Genomic DNA, 18,522 nt, shown 5'->3' with positions numbered 1-18,522 from the left:
CCCCCTGAGAGGGGGCTGGGGGCTTGGAAAATGCTATGAAATTGCCAGGTTTGATAAAGCTGAATTTCTTTCTCTCTTGCAGTAAACATTATCCCTCCTACTCGCTGAATGTTGCCTCCATGTGGCTGAAATTAGGAAGACTGTATATGGCGCTGGAGAACAGACCGGCTGGAGTTAAAGCCCTGAAGAAGGTATTTATTTCCTGGTTTCTTCATTAATAATACCAGTTCAGGCATGGGATTACTGAAACACTACGTGATTCTCTGTCAGTAAACCTAGCTTGGTAGTAAATTCACCATGTGTTAATATGTTAGGTTACTGGATTTTTGGCTCAGTTTTGATTTTTCCAAAGATGCAGTATAGGTCTGTTCTGGCGTACAAGGGGTTTTACCTTTTCACAGTGGACTTCTACTGCAGCAGCTTTATGCTTTACCATTTGCTATACATTCTGCACCCAGCTAGAGCTGTGCTAGTGTAAATGAAGCAGAACTCTAGCTACTCCTCACTTGCTAGGTAAGGACAGGAACAAAATGCTTGGCTCTTACAAAAGGCACACAGTGTTTCATTGAAGTCTGTGATTTCTATATCCAAGTTAAACTAGGCATGCTTTTGGTGGTTATTTGTTCTGGAACCAATTGATTTTTAAATAGCTGAAGGGAATTCAATGCATCTGGTAATGCTGCAATTGGCAAATACAGCATTTAGCGTTACATTTTTCTTCACCCTTTTTTATTGGTTTGTTCCTTATTCTTTAGGTTTTTATTCTCATATTTTTTTATTAGTCTGTACCATGTTTCTTGACTTTTTTCCCCTACGGTTGTTGGACAGAAGTTTATTTTAGTTTCTTAGGCATCAGTGACTGCTGTAGCATACAGTGATTTGGTGTGGAATGTCATGATTTTTTTCTTTTTCTTCCTGGCAAGTGTTTAGCCAACAATAACAGAGCCATCCAGCCATGGTAAAAGATACTACTAGAATATATGCTCTAAAATTTAACTGTTACCTAGTTTAAAATTAGCATAGGTTCTCCTTCGCTGTGGTGTTAAAGCTTTGACTAAAACTGGGGTTTGTGCCAGTAGGAACATGGGATGGGGGGTTGGGAACTGTAGGTAGATTTGTTGGCATAGTTAGCTTCCTAACACAAACATTTGCTAATGACTCACTTCCAAAAGCTGCTTACAGGAACTGCCCAAAGTTGTCCCAGCCCCTGATGTTTGGGATTTAGTGGAAAAACAAAGCCATTATTCTGTGTCAGTTTGCAAGCAGCTCGTCCAGAAGGCCTTCCTTTCTTCTTTTGGGCAGGAGGGGGAACAGAGTAATTTCTCAGTGCTCCCGAGGTGGAACCAAAGGCTCTTGTACTGACTCAACAAATACAAGAACATAATTCCATAAAAGTTTCCCAAGGAGAAAATGACTAAATGCTGTGATGGCTATGATGCTGCAATTCCTTGCTTTAGCGTAGCACTGTGGTCTTGAAATATTCTCAGACTCATTCCAAACCCGCTTCTTTTGCTGCTGTCTACTGGTGCCTTTTATTACATCCATTTGTGGCCACTGCTGTCTTTCGCTCAACTGGAAATCTTGCCTCTACACCCACTCTCCCATACAGTGTGGATAGCGGCAGCAAAGTGCAAGTCAGTGGGTTTGGCTGCCTGAAACCTTCACTCTTAGGAGCAGAGCAGGCTGTAGGTGAAACGGCAGGGAGTCGGCACAACAGCGCCTGTCTGACTCTGACAAGATCTCGCTTTTGCCTCAGTGGTTGCCGAAGCAATTGCTTCCTTCATAAAGCAGTGGCAGCCCCTGGAACTGGCGGAGGTTTTACAGAATTAAGTCTGAAATGCTTTAACGTAACTTCTGCAATCGGGCTGCTCGTCAGTCTGACAGCTGAAGGGTAAATTGGTAGGAACAGAGCTCTGTCTGATACTGGTTAAGTCCTCTGCCAGAATATTACCCACCCCACGTGCAGTTTTCTGTCCTGGAGCTGGTTGTATTCAAAGTAGTTTTGTCAGGAATATCATTTTGAAAGGTGCTTTGGGATCCTTTAAGATGAAAGATGTATTCTCTGAATGTAAAACCTTTATTACTTAGTTTTGAATTTCATTCTATTTCCTACTGGGTTTATGACTACAAGGGGACAAAAAGTAGCTAGAGGTGTCAGACTGTTTCAAACCTCTAAAGAGAGTATTTATAGCCTGGTGTTATATAGGAATCAATTGTGTGAATATTTTTTTCTTTTCATAGGCAATTGCTATCATGGAAGTAGCACACGGGAAAGATCATCCATACATTTCAGAGATCAAAAAGGAATTAGAGGACCACTGAGCCTTTGAATCTATGCAATCCTTCAAAACCTTTATTTAAAAAGCCTTGTTATGGAAACCTTCAGGAGCGCTTTGAAAAGCGGTAGAGTATGAACACAGTTCTGTCCTATAATTGGAATGACAAACACACTTAGGCCTTGTGAAACGTTCCTAGCTTCCACATGTCTACGCTTGCCTTTTTTTTTTTAAGGAAGCATCTATGGTTTCTTAAATGTTATGCCTTTTGACAACTCGTGCAAAAATGGCCATTTTTTCTTTATGGATTTTAATGTGTTACCTTATTTGTGTAAAGTAAATAAAGTGGTCTTGACCCCTCTTGATTCCCCTTGTCACAAAACCATTGCACTCCTGTAAGTGTACATCTACTGTTGCCTAAGTAAGTTCATTTAATCTGACAAATTAATTAGCAAAAGCTGTACTACTTTTTGTTTATTTTAGCATCCGATTCCTCTTTTCACAAATCATTTCTGTTTGCAGTGGCTTAGCTGAGAGAAAGGGGAAATGGGGGGTGATGAATTCTGCGCACTGTGCAGGAAAGCCACCCCTGTCCCTCAGCCAGGGACCGTGCAGGCCCATCACTGCTCCTGACGCGTGGGGATTCATCGCTGTAAGGACCTAGAGCTTGACATGCAGTGTACAGGGAATGCTGGTACCTACCTCAGAGCTTGAAGGCTTTTGCACAAGACAGGAACCATGCAACTTCTGGCTGTTTAATCCCTTTTACAAGTTAGAGTGAATTTATTGTAGAGGAGAGCTCACATTTCCTTATAGTCCTACTTTTGCTTCCAGTGGATTAAAACTATTCTACTGTTACTATGTTAACAATTACCTTTAGTAGAGGAGCAAGAACATTTTCTGAGGAAAAATTCCAGGACTGTGCTTTCTCTGCCCATATATGACTGGGTGGGCTCTCAATTTAAACCCAGTGGCAGGAGATTGCTTTTAAGGATGGGAGGAGGAGGCAGGAGAACGTGGCTGCATACTTCCAATGCCAAAGTTGAAATGTATTGCACAGTAAAACTACATGACCGTTCTTTACCGCTTTCCCAGCTTATAAAGTACGATGAGAGTGAGAACACATCACCATTGTTTAGCAACTTTGTATTTTCTTTCTTGTAAGCACGCTGCTCTGAAAATAAAACTGCTAGAGAACAGGGGTTGGTCAGCTCATTTTGCTGAAAGCTTTCATTGCTCTTGTGCCAGCAATTGTTGCTGGAGTACATAAAACTGCACCAGATCTTATGATTCCAGAAAGCCAAGGCCACTTAACTACAGCCAAGCCTAGGAAGAGGGCACCGGCTGAGTACAGGACAGAACACAAGTCTAGTTTTCCTTGAAAAAAATGGTTTATTGTATACTGTGAATATGAAGGACAGCCTTACCAAAAAAACCTTAGTGACTGAAGACATTCTCATATTTGCAAAAGCATATAAGAAACTATTTACACAAAGGCAGTGAAAAGGGTAAAAAATTATTGCAGTCAATTAATGCTGAATAGAACTTTATAAAAAGAGAAAGAAAAGAAACAGTGCAAAAATACTGTCAAAAGTAATCAGTTCTATACACAAGATAAAACTGACAAGCATAAGCTTATGTACTGATATGAATAATACATTAAAATATAAAATAGCATGCATAGATTATTTTTTTTAAAGGCTTTCAATAGCATAGAATAGTTCTGCCATTCAGCCGTAACAGGAGGGAGTGGGGGGCAGGAAGGGCATATAACTGATGTCTCATTTCTCTACAAAATGTGTACATACAATGAGGTTGTGAAATTCAGATCACTGTTTTGTGCTAAACTGTCATGTACAGAATTACAGAACAAATAAAACGGGAAGCATCAAAATACTGAAGTAAAACAGGACAGGAAAATCCAGTGACATAAAACTAACTTAAACACATTATTTCATTTAACACGTGTCCCACACAATTATATATGGGAATGTTACAGTCATCTGCATGTGTAAACTTTTTTCCTTTGTAAAATAGCCAAAGAAAGGTAGTTTACTAATGAGGAAAACATGTTTTCCACATGGAGCAATCTCAACAGGATAAACATCCTATTAACAATGTTTCTGGCACTAAAGATTTGTTTTCTTTTAAAGATCGAGTAGCAGCAAGAAAATACTTTCATTTAACATACACAAAAAATGAAATTGTTCTTACAGATGTAATGTATAATTAAGTTGTGGAACTCACCAACACAGGACATCGTGAAGGCCAGTGGAATAAATGGGTTTTAAAGAAAAGGTAATACGATTCATGGAAGATGGATCCATCCATAGTTATTAATCACCGTGAGCGGGATATAACCTTCTGCTCAGGAAGCCCCTAAAGACCTGGTTGCCAGGTGTGCTAGGGGGGCTGAGCACCCTCTTCGACATGCATTCGTGTCTTCCTGAAGTGTCAACTACCGGCCACTGGCCAAGACGGGGTCACCTCCAGCCTGCCGTGGAAGTACTTTGTAGGAAGCCCTCCCCTTTTATTCCTGCCTGCCTCATCAGGGAACACTGCTCCTGAAATATATGCAGCCGAGTGTCCAAAACCACCAAGTCTGTACCCAGGTGATTTGGAAGAGTAAAACCTTTAAGGACTATATTAATTTTGGGGGTCACCTGAAGTATTAGTCTTTCCCTTGCTGTTAAATAGGGCTGGGATTCTGCAGTGAAAGCTGCTATTTGACTTCCGGTTCACCCTCCGAAGGCCAAGTCCTGCTGTTGTGGCATGTGGGAAACTCTCAGTGAGGGTGCACAGAGAGAACGGGCATCAAAACTTCAAAGAAACACCAGCTGAGAGGAACCAAGGGAACTATAGTCCAAGATACTCTGAAAACACTGATAAAATTTATTTACTTTAAATATTTATATAAACATTGCTATTTTTTACCTGTGAACTAAATGTTTTGTTTCACAATCTAACAGTAGTTTTCTATGGTTAAGACCTCCATCTTCTGTTGTCGTTGCCCAAGCAGCCAGCTGTTCCCTTCCTCAAACCCCAGTCCCTGCAAGCCAAGGCTGCACGCAGCTGAACGTATAATGTCCTCCTCTCTAAAGGATGGCATCTGTAGTTCCCCCAACACCAAATTCTACAAGAAAACCTCTCTAGAAGGCTAAGAACAAGCTGGGGACAGTTGCCTTTGGGGTTTGGGACCTGAAACCTTTTTCTTGTTGGCATCAAACCCCACCTCCAAACTCCATCTGACTTGGACTCTACATCAGCAGATTTCTATCCATTTTTATGGAGGGGTGGCCAAATGATGTTTTCATGCAGCGGTTCCCGTTCATGGTCAGTTCTGGGTATTTGCTCTTTCAAGGTGATGCATCCTTTATTTCACGCAGTGGGTGCCACCCAGATCTCTGCATGTAAAGCATTCTTTTCCATAAAGGCAAGCAGCAAAACTTAACTCTGACCCATCTCAGTGATGCACGAGAGCTGCTACAGCGGATTTCAGCCATACTGATGCTCCCGCTTTCTGAGCACATGGTTCACAAACTGTTAGCGAGACTAAGAGCAGCTAATTCAGTCATCATCTCCTCCCAGGAGACCGGTGGGACATCAGCTGTTGAGAATGCAGCGTGGTCAGTAGCTGCTGAATTTTCCCCATAGCTTTGTGTGCTATATCCCAGTATGAGGTTGCCCACCAGTATTTACTCTAGGGTCATTTGTGGTCTACACAGACATAGCAGCTATTGGATAAAAAAAAAAATAAATAATGTACTAGCTTAAAATTACCATCTCTACTGAAGCACTGAGACTTCCTCATTCCTTTCCAACCTGTGTTTTGCCATTTGCATTTCTGTCTGTTTACAAGAAAGTAATTTTAAAAAAAAAAAAAAGCTCTTGAAATCATGCAAATATTTAATAATATTTGTAGCTGAGGCAACTGATCTAAATAAGTGGACCAGAAATGTCCTTCAATATATTTTTTATAAAGGACTGCGTTAGCAGTAGGTTGAATACGTTCTCACAGATCTGTCTCCTGACAGCTGAAACTAGTTTAGGAAAAGGTATTTCCAATAAGGCTGAGCATTTAGGGTCCTATATACCTATATAGGAGAAAGTTTGGGGGAACAAACTTCATCTTTACTCAGGTAATCAAGGACAAGTGGCTCCAAAGCAGTCCTGTGGAGGACCCTGAACAAGTAGGACCTGAGCAACTAATGTCCACCATCCTCCGGTGCAGCCTTTGGAGGACGGAAGGACGGATACAGGACGCCCACAGCACTGAGCAGTGTCAGAACTCGGCCATCACCTCTCTCATCCCCGATCGGACAATGTGAGGCATGAAATGCTCAGACCATAACTTTAACCAAAAATGTGATGCCAGCAACATCAATACTATCAATGGTAAGAGTTTAAAGAAAAAAAAAAAAGGGTGTTAAATACAGATGAAGAGTACACAAAACAGAAAACATACACAGTGGATTCCCAAGTCAGACTTACTCATCCACTCCAAGTTCTCTCTTCGAAAGAGTCAGGGAGCGTAAGCTAAACGTGCCAGACTGCAACGTGGACGCCTTGGAAGACGACTGCTTGTGTCAAACGTTACGGTGCAACTCCATTCATTGACCACTTGATGCATCTCTGTGAGATTTTCAAGGCAAACTTTACTCCACATGGGTGAAACCCGTCTCTTAGAACCTACCCGCTGTCACGCTTTGATGTTAAACAACAAGCAACCCCAACCTGTCCTCTTTGTGTACTGAGGGACTCTGCTGTTAAAGCCTGCAGGATAGAAACGAAACAGTACTGTTGCTTTAAGTGCGTTCATTCCGGCTATGACTAATGAAATTGGATGTAAAATACATTTTCCTGTCACTCCCTAAAGGTTAGGAAATACTGCCCAAGCAATTCAGGCCTGATAAAACGACAACAGGTTCAAAGTCAGAAGGTTCGGTTTTTCCCCTACAAAACTGTATCACATTTCAATCCCAAAACATCGGCACGCTGAGGTTCGGTTGCAAGCTGGGGTGGAAAGGAACCTCTGAAGACACGCACCAGCCCAATTCACTTATGATATTAGCAGTTCTAGTCAAGATAAAATCTAGCAGGAAAAAATACATTGAAGTAAGATGAAAGGAAAAGTTTAGAATTACCATTCTTTGACAATGAAAGGGAAAAAGTGAGTCAAGTTGGCCTCTATCTACCATACCAGCCATGTTAGGCGTTAATTGGAAATGACTGTTTACTGTGTGGCCACTTATTTGGCTCATTAATAGGCACTGAGTTAATTTGGAAAGGATTTTTGGTGCCATTTTGTAATTAATATTTTTCTAAGACACCTATGATGCATCTTTGCATAAAAACCATTTGCTTAATTTTCTTTCTTTTAAACAGAGCTCTTTATGTTCTCTTACACAGTGACTTCCCCGTGCTCACTGTAGAAACAGAAGAATACATTTCAGCCAAGAAGAGCTGAATAATAAGACGTAGGAACAGATTCTTTTCCCTCCCGATTTTCTACTTCTCCTATCCAAGTGGAGCAATGGGACTTGACAGCTCTGAGTTCAAACTTAATTCATCATTAGGAAATTATTCAAAAAGCTATAACGAGATAACTAATTTAATACACTTTGCTTCAAGGTTTATTCCTTGGCTTGTTTCCCAGATATAAAGCATCTCTGTGTAATTATCATGCAGATGCTGCTGAAAAGACTTTAAATGGTTGCTGCTAATTTAACAAGAGATATGTTGGCATTGGCAGAAGAAATTGGAGGAAAACTGAAGTTGACTGAAAACTGGTCTTTAAAAGGAACACGGTCAAGATATTTACAGCTAAATAACTCCTCACCATTTGTTGGTAGCTGGAAGTCTCCACCAGGGTCTTTGTCGCCTCGTTAGGCCTGCGTTGCAGAGTACCAAATAATCACAGTGCTGTTTTAAATAAATTTAAGAGACATTCTGGTACAGAGCCTTAGATGAAGCTCCCACTGATTTTAGGGAAAGGTAGGTGTGCAGGGCCCTTCAGTGGTGAAGCTGAGAGAGCCTGTAGGCTTAGGCCTTCCTACACGGACAAGGGGCTCAGTGGTGGGGGTGCAATGGGAAAGCAATGATGGGACTAAAAGATGAAATATAGCTGGGAAAAGGATACCAAGAAAGATAATTTTACCATGACAGAGTAACTGCATTGCATCAGGTGCCCCGAGAGGCTGCGAAATCTCTATCCTTGGAGATCTTTGAAACTGGACACGACCCCGGGCGAGCCCATCCGACTTTAAAGTTAGTCATGGGGTAAGTGGGGCTGAGGCCAGCGATCTCCAAGGCTCCTCTCCCACGCACACCCTCCAATGTGATCCATAACGTGATTTGCTCCAGTGAAATAAACAGTTTGGGGAAAGGAATATCCACAAAGTTGTGCGAAACAGCTAACCAATGCCGAGGGACGGAGGATGAGGAAGAGAGAAGAGGACAGGTCTAACTGCTGAGATACTTAGAGGACACATGGATTTTTTTCCTAGCTCCGTCATAGATGTCACTGTTGGCCTCGGGCGAGCCAGGTAAAAAATCCGTGCCCGAGTTATACAGCGGAGGAGGTTTGTTTCCCTTTTCTGTTCTGATTGTAAACTTCAGGCAAGGATTGTTTCTCCTTTATGTATTTATACAACTTCCTCCTAATCCCAGCTGGCATCTTTGAACACTACCAGGATAAAACAGTAATAAATAGGAGGGAGAATCCAAAGTGACCAGACAGAGGAGAGAGATGACCCATGCACTTTAATGCAAAACCCACCCTAACAAAGTGAGGTACTGAAAGGAAGACTGCTCCATACGTTCAGAAACCCCAAGACAGTGATGGGGGAAGAATCAAGACAGACTCTGAGCTAAAGCTCTCAAGGGTCACTGTTTGGAGAACTCGGATATGGAGGAACGACTATATTGATCATTTTGACAAAGTTCAAATAACTAGAAAGTAAAATGATAACAGTGCTGAAGCCAAGTTTTTCACAGGGGAAACTAAGGCAACTGGAGATGCCTAACTTAAATGAGATTCCTTTTCTATGGGAGGTGAGCCTCAAGGCAATAAAATTTCAGTGTAATTCACGAGAAGCTGCTTGATTTGAGTTTTTTTAGCTGCATTTAGTTGAAATTCCTCTGGTGTTGTAGCCACAGCCCACCACAGTTACTGGAAAGATTCATTCATTGACGCCAGCCTGCTCTGGGTCACTGCGCTTCACCCTGCACTGCTTCAACTCTCACGAATCCCTTGAAGGACTGCAGACAGCAGCAAAGGCCTCGTTTAAAAGATCCGATATTGCTTTTTTCAAGGACTAATCTAAAACCATAACTCTTGTGGAATTTGAACAGTTTAGCACCCAAAACTCTCTGCCATCACAATGGCCTGTGTGTGAGCCCTCTGTAATGTGCTCTGCTGCCTGTGCAGAGGCTGAGGTCTCCCTGCCCCGGGACTGTGTCCCCTCAGCTTCCGCTTGTACAGTGCCATAGCTGACATGTAGTAGGTCTTGGCTTTACCATGGAAGCCACATACCACAGTCCAAAGTGTTCTTATGTGAGAAAAAGCCCACTGCTAAGTAACTGTTCATTTCAGAAGCTGTGTAGCAGAATAAAAGCCAGTAAACTACCTTTACAAAGGATTGCTTTCCTTATGGACACGTTACAATGCAGACCAGTCATGTCAAATGTGGTTCAATTTGAAGGTCACTGTAAGTTTTACAAGTTATTAAAGTAATTCACAAGTTATTCCAAGAAAAATAAATTATATCTTGTATAAAATAATCCATGGGAGACTCTAGTAAAGAATGATCATTCCTTACTTTCAAGACAACTTTAAAAAGTGCAATATATGCACACAGTGTTGTCAAGGCAGTTCCCCTTGTTCATCAGTAAGGTTCAGTCAGATCCACAAAGCTGTGTCTGGGATGTTTGAAAAGATTAAATAAGTCTGGAGTTTTGCAGGAACTGGATGAGCACTTGATAGACAAACTTGTACTGGGCTATGGTCTGGATCATGAACATTCTCTGCTCCCGCAGGTGTCTCAGCATCACAGGAACGTCCACTTTCTGTAAAGCAAAGGAAAAAAAAAAAAAGCATAAGGATGTAGGTTCATTACGTTAAACAATCATTGTCCCAAATGTCAGTTTTCGGACACAGGGAACTGTACTGTAGTTATAGAATGCAATGAATTATAACCAACTGTAGTGAAACTACTTTTTTTTTTTCCCCACCAACTTCTGTTTCAAGGAATATTACAGTAGTAACACGCAGGTTACTGTGCAGCCAATGTTTTCCCCAGTACAGCTTATGGGAATTTCTGGACTGATGTAAATGGGCAGATTGTCTTCCAGTTGCATCCCACTGATTACCTCTCAGTGGATCGTCAATGGAATACATAATAAAGGACTGCTTCTCTTGGGTTTTTTTTCTGTTTCAGCATACCTATTTTCAACTCAGTAAAAATAACCCAAATATATCATATTATCTCAGGTTAAAGGCTACATATATTGGAAAGGTTTAGTACAAAACTGAAACAGGCAAGATTATATAGCTCAGTTCAGAGTCTACCACTGACCGCATCAACAGGCCCTGTGCCCATTTGCATACTGCGCTCTGATCCATGGTCAAACTCATTCATAGAGGGAGGATCTGAGAGATTTTTCAAGCAGCAAGCAGGCATCAGCACCAGTACAAAGGTTCTTTAGACAAAATTAAAGTGCAGGCAAATAGACTGACCCTTCCACTAAGAGAAGGGAACTCACTGTCACCAAAAGATCCAGAAACTCTGACACCTGACCTCCCACAGCCAAGTCTATGCTAGTAATGAACGCTCCAGAAGAAACACATCTGTGAAGTGAAATGAGGACCCACTATCCACAACACGGGTTTTGCAGACTTCAGGCCAGCGTTGGTCTGTTGCTATCTCCTGAATGTCCACTAGCAGCTGGGACACATTAGGTGTTCTCCAAGAAGGCATCTTCCAGCTTAGTTTCATCCGAAAGAAACTCACTTATGTACTCTGAAAATGCTCTGCAACAGGAGCTAAAGCACAGTACGTGGGGACGGATCAGGAGATCCACTGTGAAAGAACACCCCTAAACTCATTGAGCACACTGGGGCACGGGCACCCCATAATGGTCCCAATCAAAAAACGAACGAGTTGTGTGAAACGAAGGCCCGTGAGGTTGTTGTGGTTTGGGCTGAGCTGGCCACTAAAGCGCTAGCAATCACTGCAAATTTCATTAGGTGTTACCATCATATCTCCAGCATTTATTGTGTATATCTGTTACAACAGGTACACGAGGCGCTATTCAGAAGTCACCGAGCCGTGAAGCTCAGCCTGCCAGGCTCAAATTCAAAGAGTGTGCAATATGACCCAAGATGAGGGATACAAATTTTCTATGGCAGCAGCAAATGCAAGCACTAAAACACACACTATTTTTTGAGGAAGCTCTTAAGCAGTTCAAGATATAAAACTGAAGAACAGTTACTCTTGTCAGGCAACACAAACTGCACTTTGTAATGCTGGTTTGCCATTCCAGAAATGAAAACGAACTTAGCAAGTCTTTTGGCTGAGATGAGAAACGTTACAAGCACAATGTCTGGACAAATGGACAGAGAAACAAATTAAGATTGCTGCTAACCCTTGGAGGCACAACTGAGCATGGAGTCTGCTTGCATGCACACTGGAAGTTCTCTGGAAAGTTTAAAATAAAAATCATGCTGCGTATCGATTTCTGTCCATATATATACAACTCAGAATCTCCACTCTGTGTAAACAAGCCCTAACTCATAGGCTATCACTTTCTGAAAACAAGGCTAAATATTCTGCCACACACCCCAACAAGCTGTTATAAAAGGACACCTCTGGAAAGTCAACAAGCGTAAAGATTTGTGATGAGTAATGTCATATTATTTTCAAATGAGTGCAAAGGAAAACGTAAGCTCTTTCCAGTTCACTGGGCTAACTCTGAGAAAGCCTCCCCGTGGACTCGGATGCTTACGAAAGCCACGCGGTCCTTGCTGAGCGGAGTCACGCAGAACCTGATCTCACCTGAACAACCGCAACAAAAATGCAGGCCAGCTTCGACCTGCACAACCACGTTTCCCTCTCAGCAGTTCAGTGCTTGACAGTTCGTTGATTTTTACTGGGCACACAGTGACCCGTGCACCTCCTCAAAACGGATTAGGCTTTGACTTATCTCAGGAATGAAAGAAGAGCCCATCCCACCTATTCCACCTCACTATTTGTACTCAATTTAGCACATTACTCCAGGCAAGCAGGATCTTCAAACTCGCCTTCATCACAATGCAAATGTCAAAAAAACACACGTAATGCAGTGACATTTGCAAAAAGAACAAACAAAAACGCTACTCACTTCTGACTCCCAAACTAAAAGATCTCTCCTATGAAAACACGCCGCAGCTGCAATCATGAGTTTATGTCCCAGTGCCAAGTCCAAACTAGAAGTCAGTAGAGCAGGATCTCAATTACTTTTTGTTCTACATGTCTACAACAGTAAGGATGTCATGATGTGACATATTACTTACCATATAGCAAGTTACTGAAACTATATCCCTGCAATGAGCTACACAGCTTTAGATTCAACCAGCAATTGCCCAGAAGCCACAGTGACTGAAGCGGTATCAAATTTGATTAAACGTGGCTTTTTACCTAAACCTGAAACATCAGAATCAAAAGTTCTGGTTTTAGTTCCAGCACTGCTGCAGACTTTCGGATGGTCTGTATCAGGATTTTCAACCTCCCTCCCATTTTTTTCCTTCACTGCTAAAATGTTAACGTTAATACACATACTTACTTACTTACTAGAACACTTCTGAGAAAATGAACCAATTTGTAAGACTAAAAGCATTTTAAGTAATAAGTCTTTTTATTTCAGAAAAAAAACCCCAAAACCCAATTTAATACTTCAAAATAAACCAGTAAAATTGCTGCATGAAAAGGAACCCTCTCTGCAGAATGCAGTATCTGTCACAAACTGAAAAAATACTGCTTAATAACAAATGTTAAGATTTTTAATCTTTCTTTTAATTAGATTTTAACAAACCAAAAATATTAACTTAGCACAATCTAGAGCAACAAAGCCCCTAAGGAAAATTGTCTTTAATATTAATGATGATTTCCACTATTAATCAAGACAAAAGAATGCTTTAATTAAGGGACATCAGAGAAATCCCTTATTATTTAGCACTACCATCAGCTCCTAGTGAAGTTGATGAGAATTCTTCTGAACGTCAAGGCTCACCTCCATGCTCAGATGTTGAGGTACCGCCTTTATCTTCACTTGCTACTCAGCTACTCTTTGCCAAATAGATGAATTCCATAAACCGCAGACAAACTGAGGTGTTACACAACTGTTAGTGTTTGTTCCTGGCACACCATTAGCGGGTAGAGGTTACTACAAATTAGACACAGCCACACTGATGCACACGACTGTTTCAAGTATGGCTCTTGTAATTATCTAATACCTATCCAGATTTCATGGCTGCTGTGGGAACAACAGAAGCCGACACTTTCAGATGCCAGTGTGTAAGGAAAGAAGCCGAGCAGGCTCAAGAGTCAGAGCCGTTGCCCTACGAGAGAGAGGAGTCCAAGGAGTGAATGTAGAGAGCAGAGAACTTTAGTTAAAAGAGCAAGGAACCCGACATTATTCTCTAGCCTCTCTGATGTAGCCCTTGTAAACACGCTGTCTCTAGACTATTAATTAAATACAGGTACGAATTAGACTAAATTCTTAAAAGAGAGAAAAAAGCCTTAATTTTGAATGTATTAAAATAACACTAATAAAAAATGCATAATACCAACTCAACAGAAAACTACAACAAGTAACCTGCCATGGGAAATCTCTACCTGTTGCATTTAAAGCCCTTGTCTCACAAAGGTAATCGAAAGCAAGCACTTCAATGCCTTTTAATTTTAACCTCAGAAATGTAGCTGGTTAGTCAAGAAAGGAGCTCAAGTTTTGTCTTGAGAAAGAAGCTGACTTACTTCGTTATGCTCCAAGCACCCAATCATCAGCTCTGTTAGGATAACCACGCCGGTCCTTCCTACCCCTGCGCTGCAGTGAACCACGATAGGAGGGTTGCAGTTGTTGCTGCTGTCCAACACGCTGTTGGTATGGCGACGCACCGACTGTATCTCCTCCAAGTAAGCTGCAAGATAAAATGCAGACAAGGTTGCAGATATCTATATGGTTAAAATGCAAAAACCGGGGAAAAAAGAATACGGAAAAGTCATTCTTTGCCGAAGTGGCAATTTACATTTTTTTACAACATACTAATTATCTTGGCCAGGGTGCACTGAACAGCACTGAATCCAGCAAGTACCAGCTGGGTGTCAATTATTACTTGGGAGTCTACTCCTTTAAATTAAATAGTTCTTTTAAAAAATTAAATTCTGTTTTCCCCTCTGCAAATCTCCAGGTCCCCTAAGCAGATGATTCTAGACATTACTTACAGCAATTCCTGCTATTAACAGGCCGGGATCAAAAACAACAGCTAAGTCCCATTGAAACTACTGCCTGTCAAAGCCAATATCAGATGGGAAGCGAGCATCCATCTGCCCTGTTTCCCCCTCCCTCCCTTCTGCCTTCTAGAGTGAGACAGAGTCTCACCCACCTCTCTGCTCAGGGTTGTTTCTCAACAGCTACGAGCCCTTCTGGGAGCTCCCTGTCTTTGTTTTCCCTGAAGCCATTTCTAGAAAAAGTGCATGAATCAAGAAGAGTTGTCTGGTGTGGCTATCCTAGCGCTGTTCAATGCATTCAACTGTCAAACCGCACAGCGGTTACATACTGGAAGCTCACCTGGTTAGATAAACACACCGTGAAATACAACTCTGACTCTGACCTCTAAACATCCTTTCAGCATAGTCTAGATGCATGACAAAGATGATGGACCTCACCTAGAAAGATATATCCAGATGCATAACTCTTAGACATTTAGCTGCCCACCAGTCAGAGTGGGAAGTGGGATCCCAGCCAAACTCTCTTGCCCTGACTCTTGGTGTCATGACACTGCAGCCTGAGCAGCCCTTTCGACACAGGCTGGCTGTGGCTGGAGGCCCACCGACATCAGAAAAGCTGCCTTCTAATGCACACAGCGAAGTGGGACCGTATGTGGTGGCAAACAATGGGACAGAGGAAATGGGGAGAATCAGGTTCCAATTACTGCCATGCTCAACCATGGCTACGTGGGTTGGTAGGAGAAACAAAGTACAAAAAAAAAAACCCCTAGGAATTGGGCAATAGCTCTGCTTTAAAGGCAGCTCCCATGGCACTCCTTTGCCAAAGCTGAAGTGTCATTTTTATTTTCCGCCCTGATGACACAACTGGGAAAAGAAGAACATGTTATTTACATCAAGCTTATATCACACAAAGGAGAGTGGATCACTAAAGGACTGTAGCTGTGTCAAGACTGAAGCGGAACTAACGGACCTTGCTGAGAGAGGACTTAGCCGTGACAGAAGCTACGCTGCTGCAGCTGCAAAGCTTTCAGGAATTAAGAGGGCAGGCATCTCCAACACATCAGTACACCATGTACAGACTCCTTCAGTGGTAACTTAAAGATCGCTGCATCGTGCTCTCCTGTAGTGCCAGAGATGTGGCTTTAGTTAAATAACGGTTGAATTCTTATTACTTAATATGGTGGTGTTCATTACTTGGTAAGAAGCAGGAAGCACTATTAATTCATTACAGATTAATATAATGGCTGTATTTTCAGAAATGCATGACCCAGGACCATATTTATTTGGGAAGGCCCTTAGCATTGCCTGGGTGCATGCGGTTAGAAGAACGACAGCGAGTTTCAGACCTCCTGCATATGTGATGTAGCCCTCTGCTCTTTTGCAACAAGCCCAGTTCCTCTGGACTACTAAATGCTGGCTGTCAGCAATAAGGGCCTCCTATGAAACTGGAGGAGTTGCACCATATTTCACTAACACCTGAACCTCTCACCCAGACCTCTCTAATCACATTTGTGTGCAGCCTCATATCTCCTACGCTCATTAGGTAGTTGGGAAGTGGCAATAACTTATACTGACAGATCAGCCAGCAGAGGCATCCTATTATTTAAAATTTCTCGAGTTCTTTAGCACTGCTGCTGCCTCTGATTTTTCCTCCTGTTATGTCAGGTCTTTCAGGGACAAAATCCTCAATCACCTTAGCTCCTACCTCCTGAATCCCACTTTTTTTCTCCAAATCGCAGCAAAGTACAACCTAGTTGAGGCCTTTGTATGCCAGAGCAATAACCATTTAATATAAATCCCAGCTCTAACTACATGCAGTGAACTGAATCCGTGCAAGTTAAAGAAATCTTACATAAAAAGCCTTGGACTTCTTCCGGACACCCATGGTCTGGCCAGTCAGTATACTGCAAATGCCATACTGTCCTCTCTTGTCCAGAGAGAAGATGCTTGACCTTCAGACCAGTAGTTGCATAGCAGCCGGAGTCTGTGCGGAACTTAGTTGTCACCTTGAACTTCCCGTAAGTGGCTGAGCTGTGCTTAGAGCCCAGTTTAGGCCAATAACGATGACTCTTACTTCTTCCTCCCTCCTTAATAATAAAAAAACAATTAAAAAAAAAGCCATTAGTTCCTGCAATTATAACTCTCTACAAACAGAGGGCATAAAATTCTGCAAATAAGCCAAGTATCCTTATTTCAAATTACTGGAAGAAAAAGGAGCATCTCACAAAGTAAAGAAAATATCATTAAAACTCAGCCATATAAAATTTCTAAGTGTAAAGATGTTTGAAGAACTAACTCTTGTCTCACGGCAAAAGTCAGCTACTGCCTACAACGCCTCGGTAAATATTCTCCTTCTGGGGAAGCCTTTCCTTTAAATGGAAGGAGATTCTCTTCAGCAACTTCTAAGTAGTAGTTGTTGATCAGTCTTGGGGACTGGACAGTGACTTGATGTGCTATGGCACTCCCTGTGTTTGCTAAAAGCAACCAGGCGCAAAGCAGAATGCAGCGTTAGTTAGCAACATGTGCCAGTTTTTATAACATAGCACATAGTTCTTGAATTACAATAAAAAAAACTGTTTTGCTTGGCATAAGAATAAAAAGTTTTTGTTTTTTTTTTTTTTTACATGGACACTTCTAAAGAAATAACAGCTTCTGGTCTCTTTTCAGCTGATAAGAGTGACGGCATGCAGAATTGGCCTTGGATGGGCTGGAAGTCTGTGTCATTTTAACCAGGAGCAGTTCAGCGCTCTCACATTCCAATGGAAACATCTTTGTTTGCTTTGGCCAAACTGAAGTGAAGCAGAGGGAAGAGGGGGTTCTGCTTGTTTAGCTTTAGTACTTGCCAAACTGAGTATCAGAAAGTTACAAAGTATAGTATTATAGCAGTACAAACATATGTTCAAACGGAGTAAGAGGAAAAAGGGTTGCTGACAGAAAAAACAGCTTACTGGAATGGGAAGTGATGATAACAGGAGATTTGCTCACATCAGAAAGAACTGCATTCTGTGATTTTACGTACCTCTTCAGCTGTGACCATGGCTATAACATTCACCCCCTGTTCCCACACCATCTGCCAGAAGTCATGGCACGTGTGTGGCAGAGGCCCTTGGGTAGCAATGTAGTGCCACTCCTCTCCACCTACAGTAACCTGGGAGTAAGGGAAAAGAAAAAATAAATTACAGTCAGTGCCCAAAATCTCAGCAGCGTCTGTGCCAGAACTGCCCTTTAAACAAAAGAGACCATAATGAAACCTTTACTTCTTTGTTCTTCCTCTTTTGTCCAAAATTTTGAACAAGAATCATCCTTTTGATAAGAGCAAATCTGACAAAACACAATCTTTGGTGCTTCCAAGTCCTTTCTTGATGCCTATAAACATAACGCTTTGAGAAACATGTCATCTATTTTTCTTGCCATTGCATCTGGATCATACAGATGAAAAAAAAAAAAATATTTTTTTAGGCCCTGTTTCTGATATGGCTTAAGTACAAAATAAGCAGCTGACTGACTTTCCTGGGTTTGGTGACAGACCCATGAGGAAAGAAAAACTGAGCACCAGAGGAAGTGTCTATATGCATTAAAAAAGGCACTGCACTGCTGCAAACGAAGACACAGTGGTGTAGAAAGCCTGAATGCAAATGACATTTTGCATGAGGAAAGCTAAAGGCCTCTGCTGTTTAGGACCTCCCTCAATTATTTTCCACTCAAGCCAAAAATTAATTTCTTAGACAGACTCTTACTACACTGATCACTGTTGAAGATGT

The 18,522-nt window shown here is 41.8% G+C and overlaps 2 protein-coding genes across 2 annotated transcripts in view; one reads left to right on the top strand and one right to left on the bottom strand.

The window, feature by feature from the left end:
- Nucleotides 1-2,641, top strand: part of SMYD2 (SET and MYND domain containing 2) — a 69,393-nt gene extending 66,752 nt beyond the window's left edge. Inside the window, exons 11-12 of the mRNA XM_009888517.1 lie at nucleotides 83-191; nucleotides 2,242-2,641. Of these exons, the coding sequence (XP_009886819.1) occupies nucleotides 83-191; nucleotides 2,242-2,322 (190 nt within the window). The 3' untranslated portion in view covers nucleotides 2,323-2,641. The remainder of the gene's footprint in view (nucleotides 1-82; nucleotides 192-2,241) is intronic.
- Nucleotides 2,642-9,860: 7,219 nt separating this feature from the next.
- PTPN14 (protein tyrosine phosphatase, non-receptor type 14) overlaps nucleotides 9,861-18,522 on the bottom strand; it is a 71,502-nt gene continuing 62,840 nt past the window's right edge. Inside the window, exons 15-18 of the mRNA XM_009888156.1 lie at nucleotides 17,781-17,909; nucleotides 16,614-16,848; nucleotides 14,288-14,451; nucleotides 9,861-10,343 (exon numbers count right to left, since the gene is read on the bottom strand). Coding sequence (XP_009886458.1) covers nucleotides 10,215-10,343; nucleotides 14,288-14,451; nucleotides 16,614-16,848; nucleotides 17,781-17,909 — 657 coding nt within the window. The 3' untranslated portion in view covers nucleotides 9,861-10,214. The remainder of the gene's footprint in view (nucleotides 10,344-14,287; nucleotides 14,452-16,613; nucleotides 16,849-17,780; nucleotides 17,910-18,522) is intronic.

This window comes from Charadrius vociferus, unplaced genomic scaffold (genome assembly GCF_000708025.1).
Source record: "Charadrius vociferus isolate BGI_N301 unplaced genomic scaffold, ASM70802v2 scaffold340, whole genome shotgun sequence".
NCBI classification, from domain to species: Eukaryota; Metazoa; Chordata; class Aves; order Charadriiformes; family Charadriidae; genus Charadrius; species Charadrius vociferus.
The sequence above is the reverse complement of the archived record's forward strand: the minus strand, read 5'-3'. Positions and strand labels throughout refer to the sequence as shown.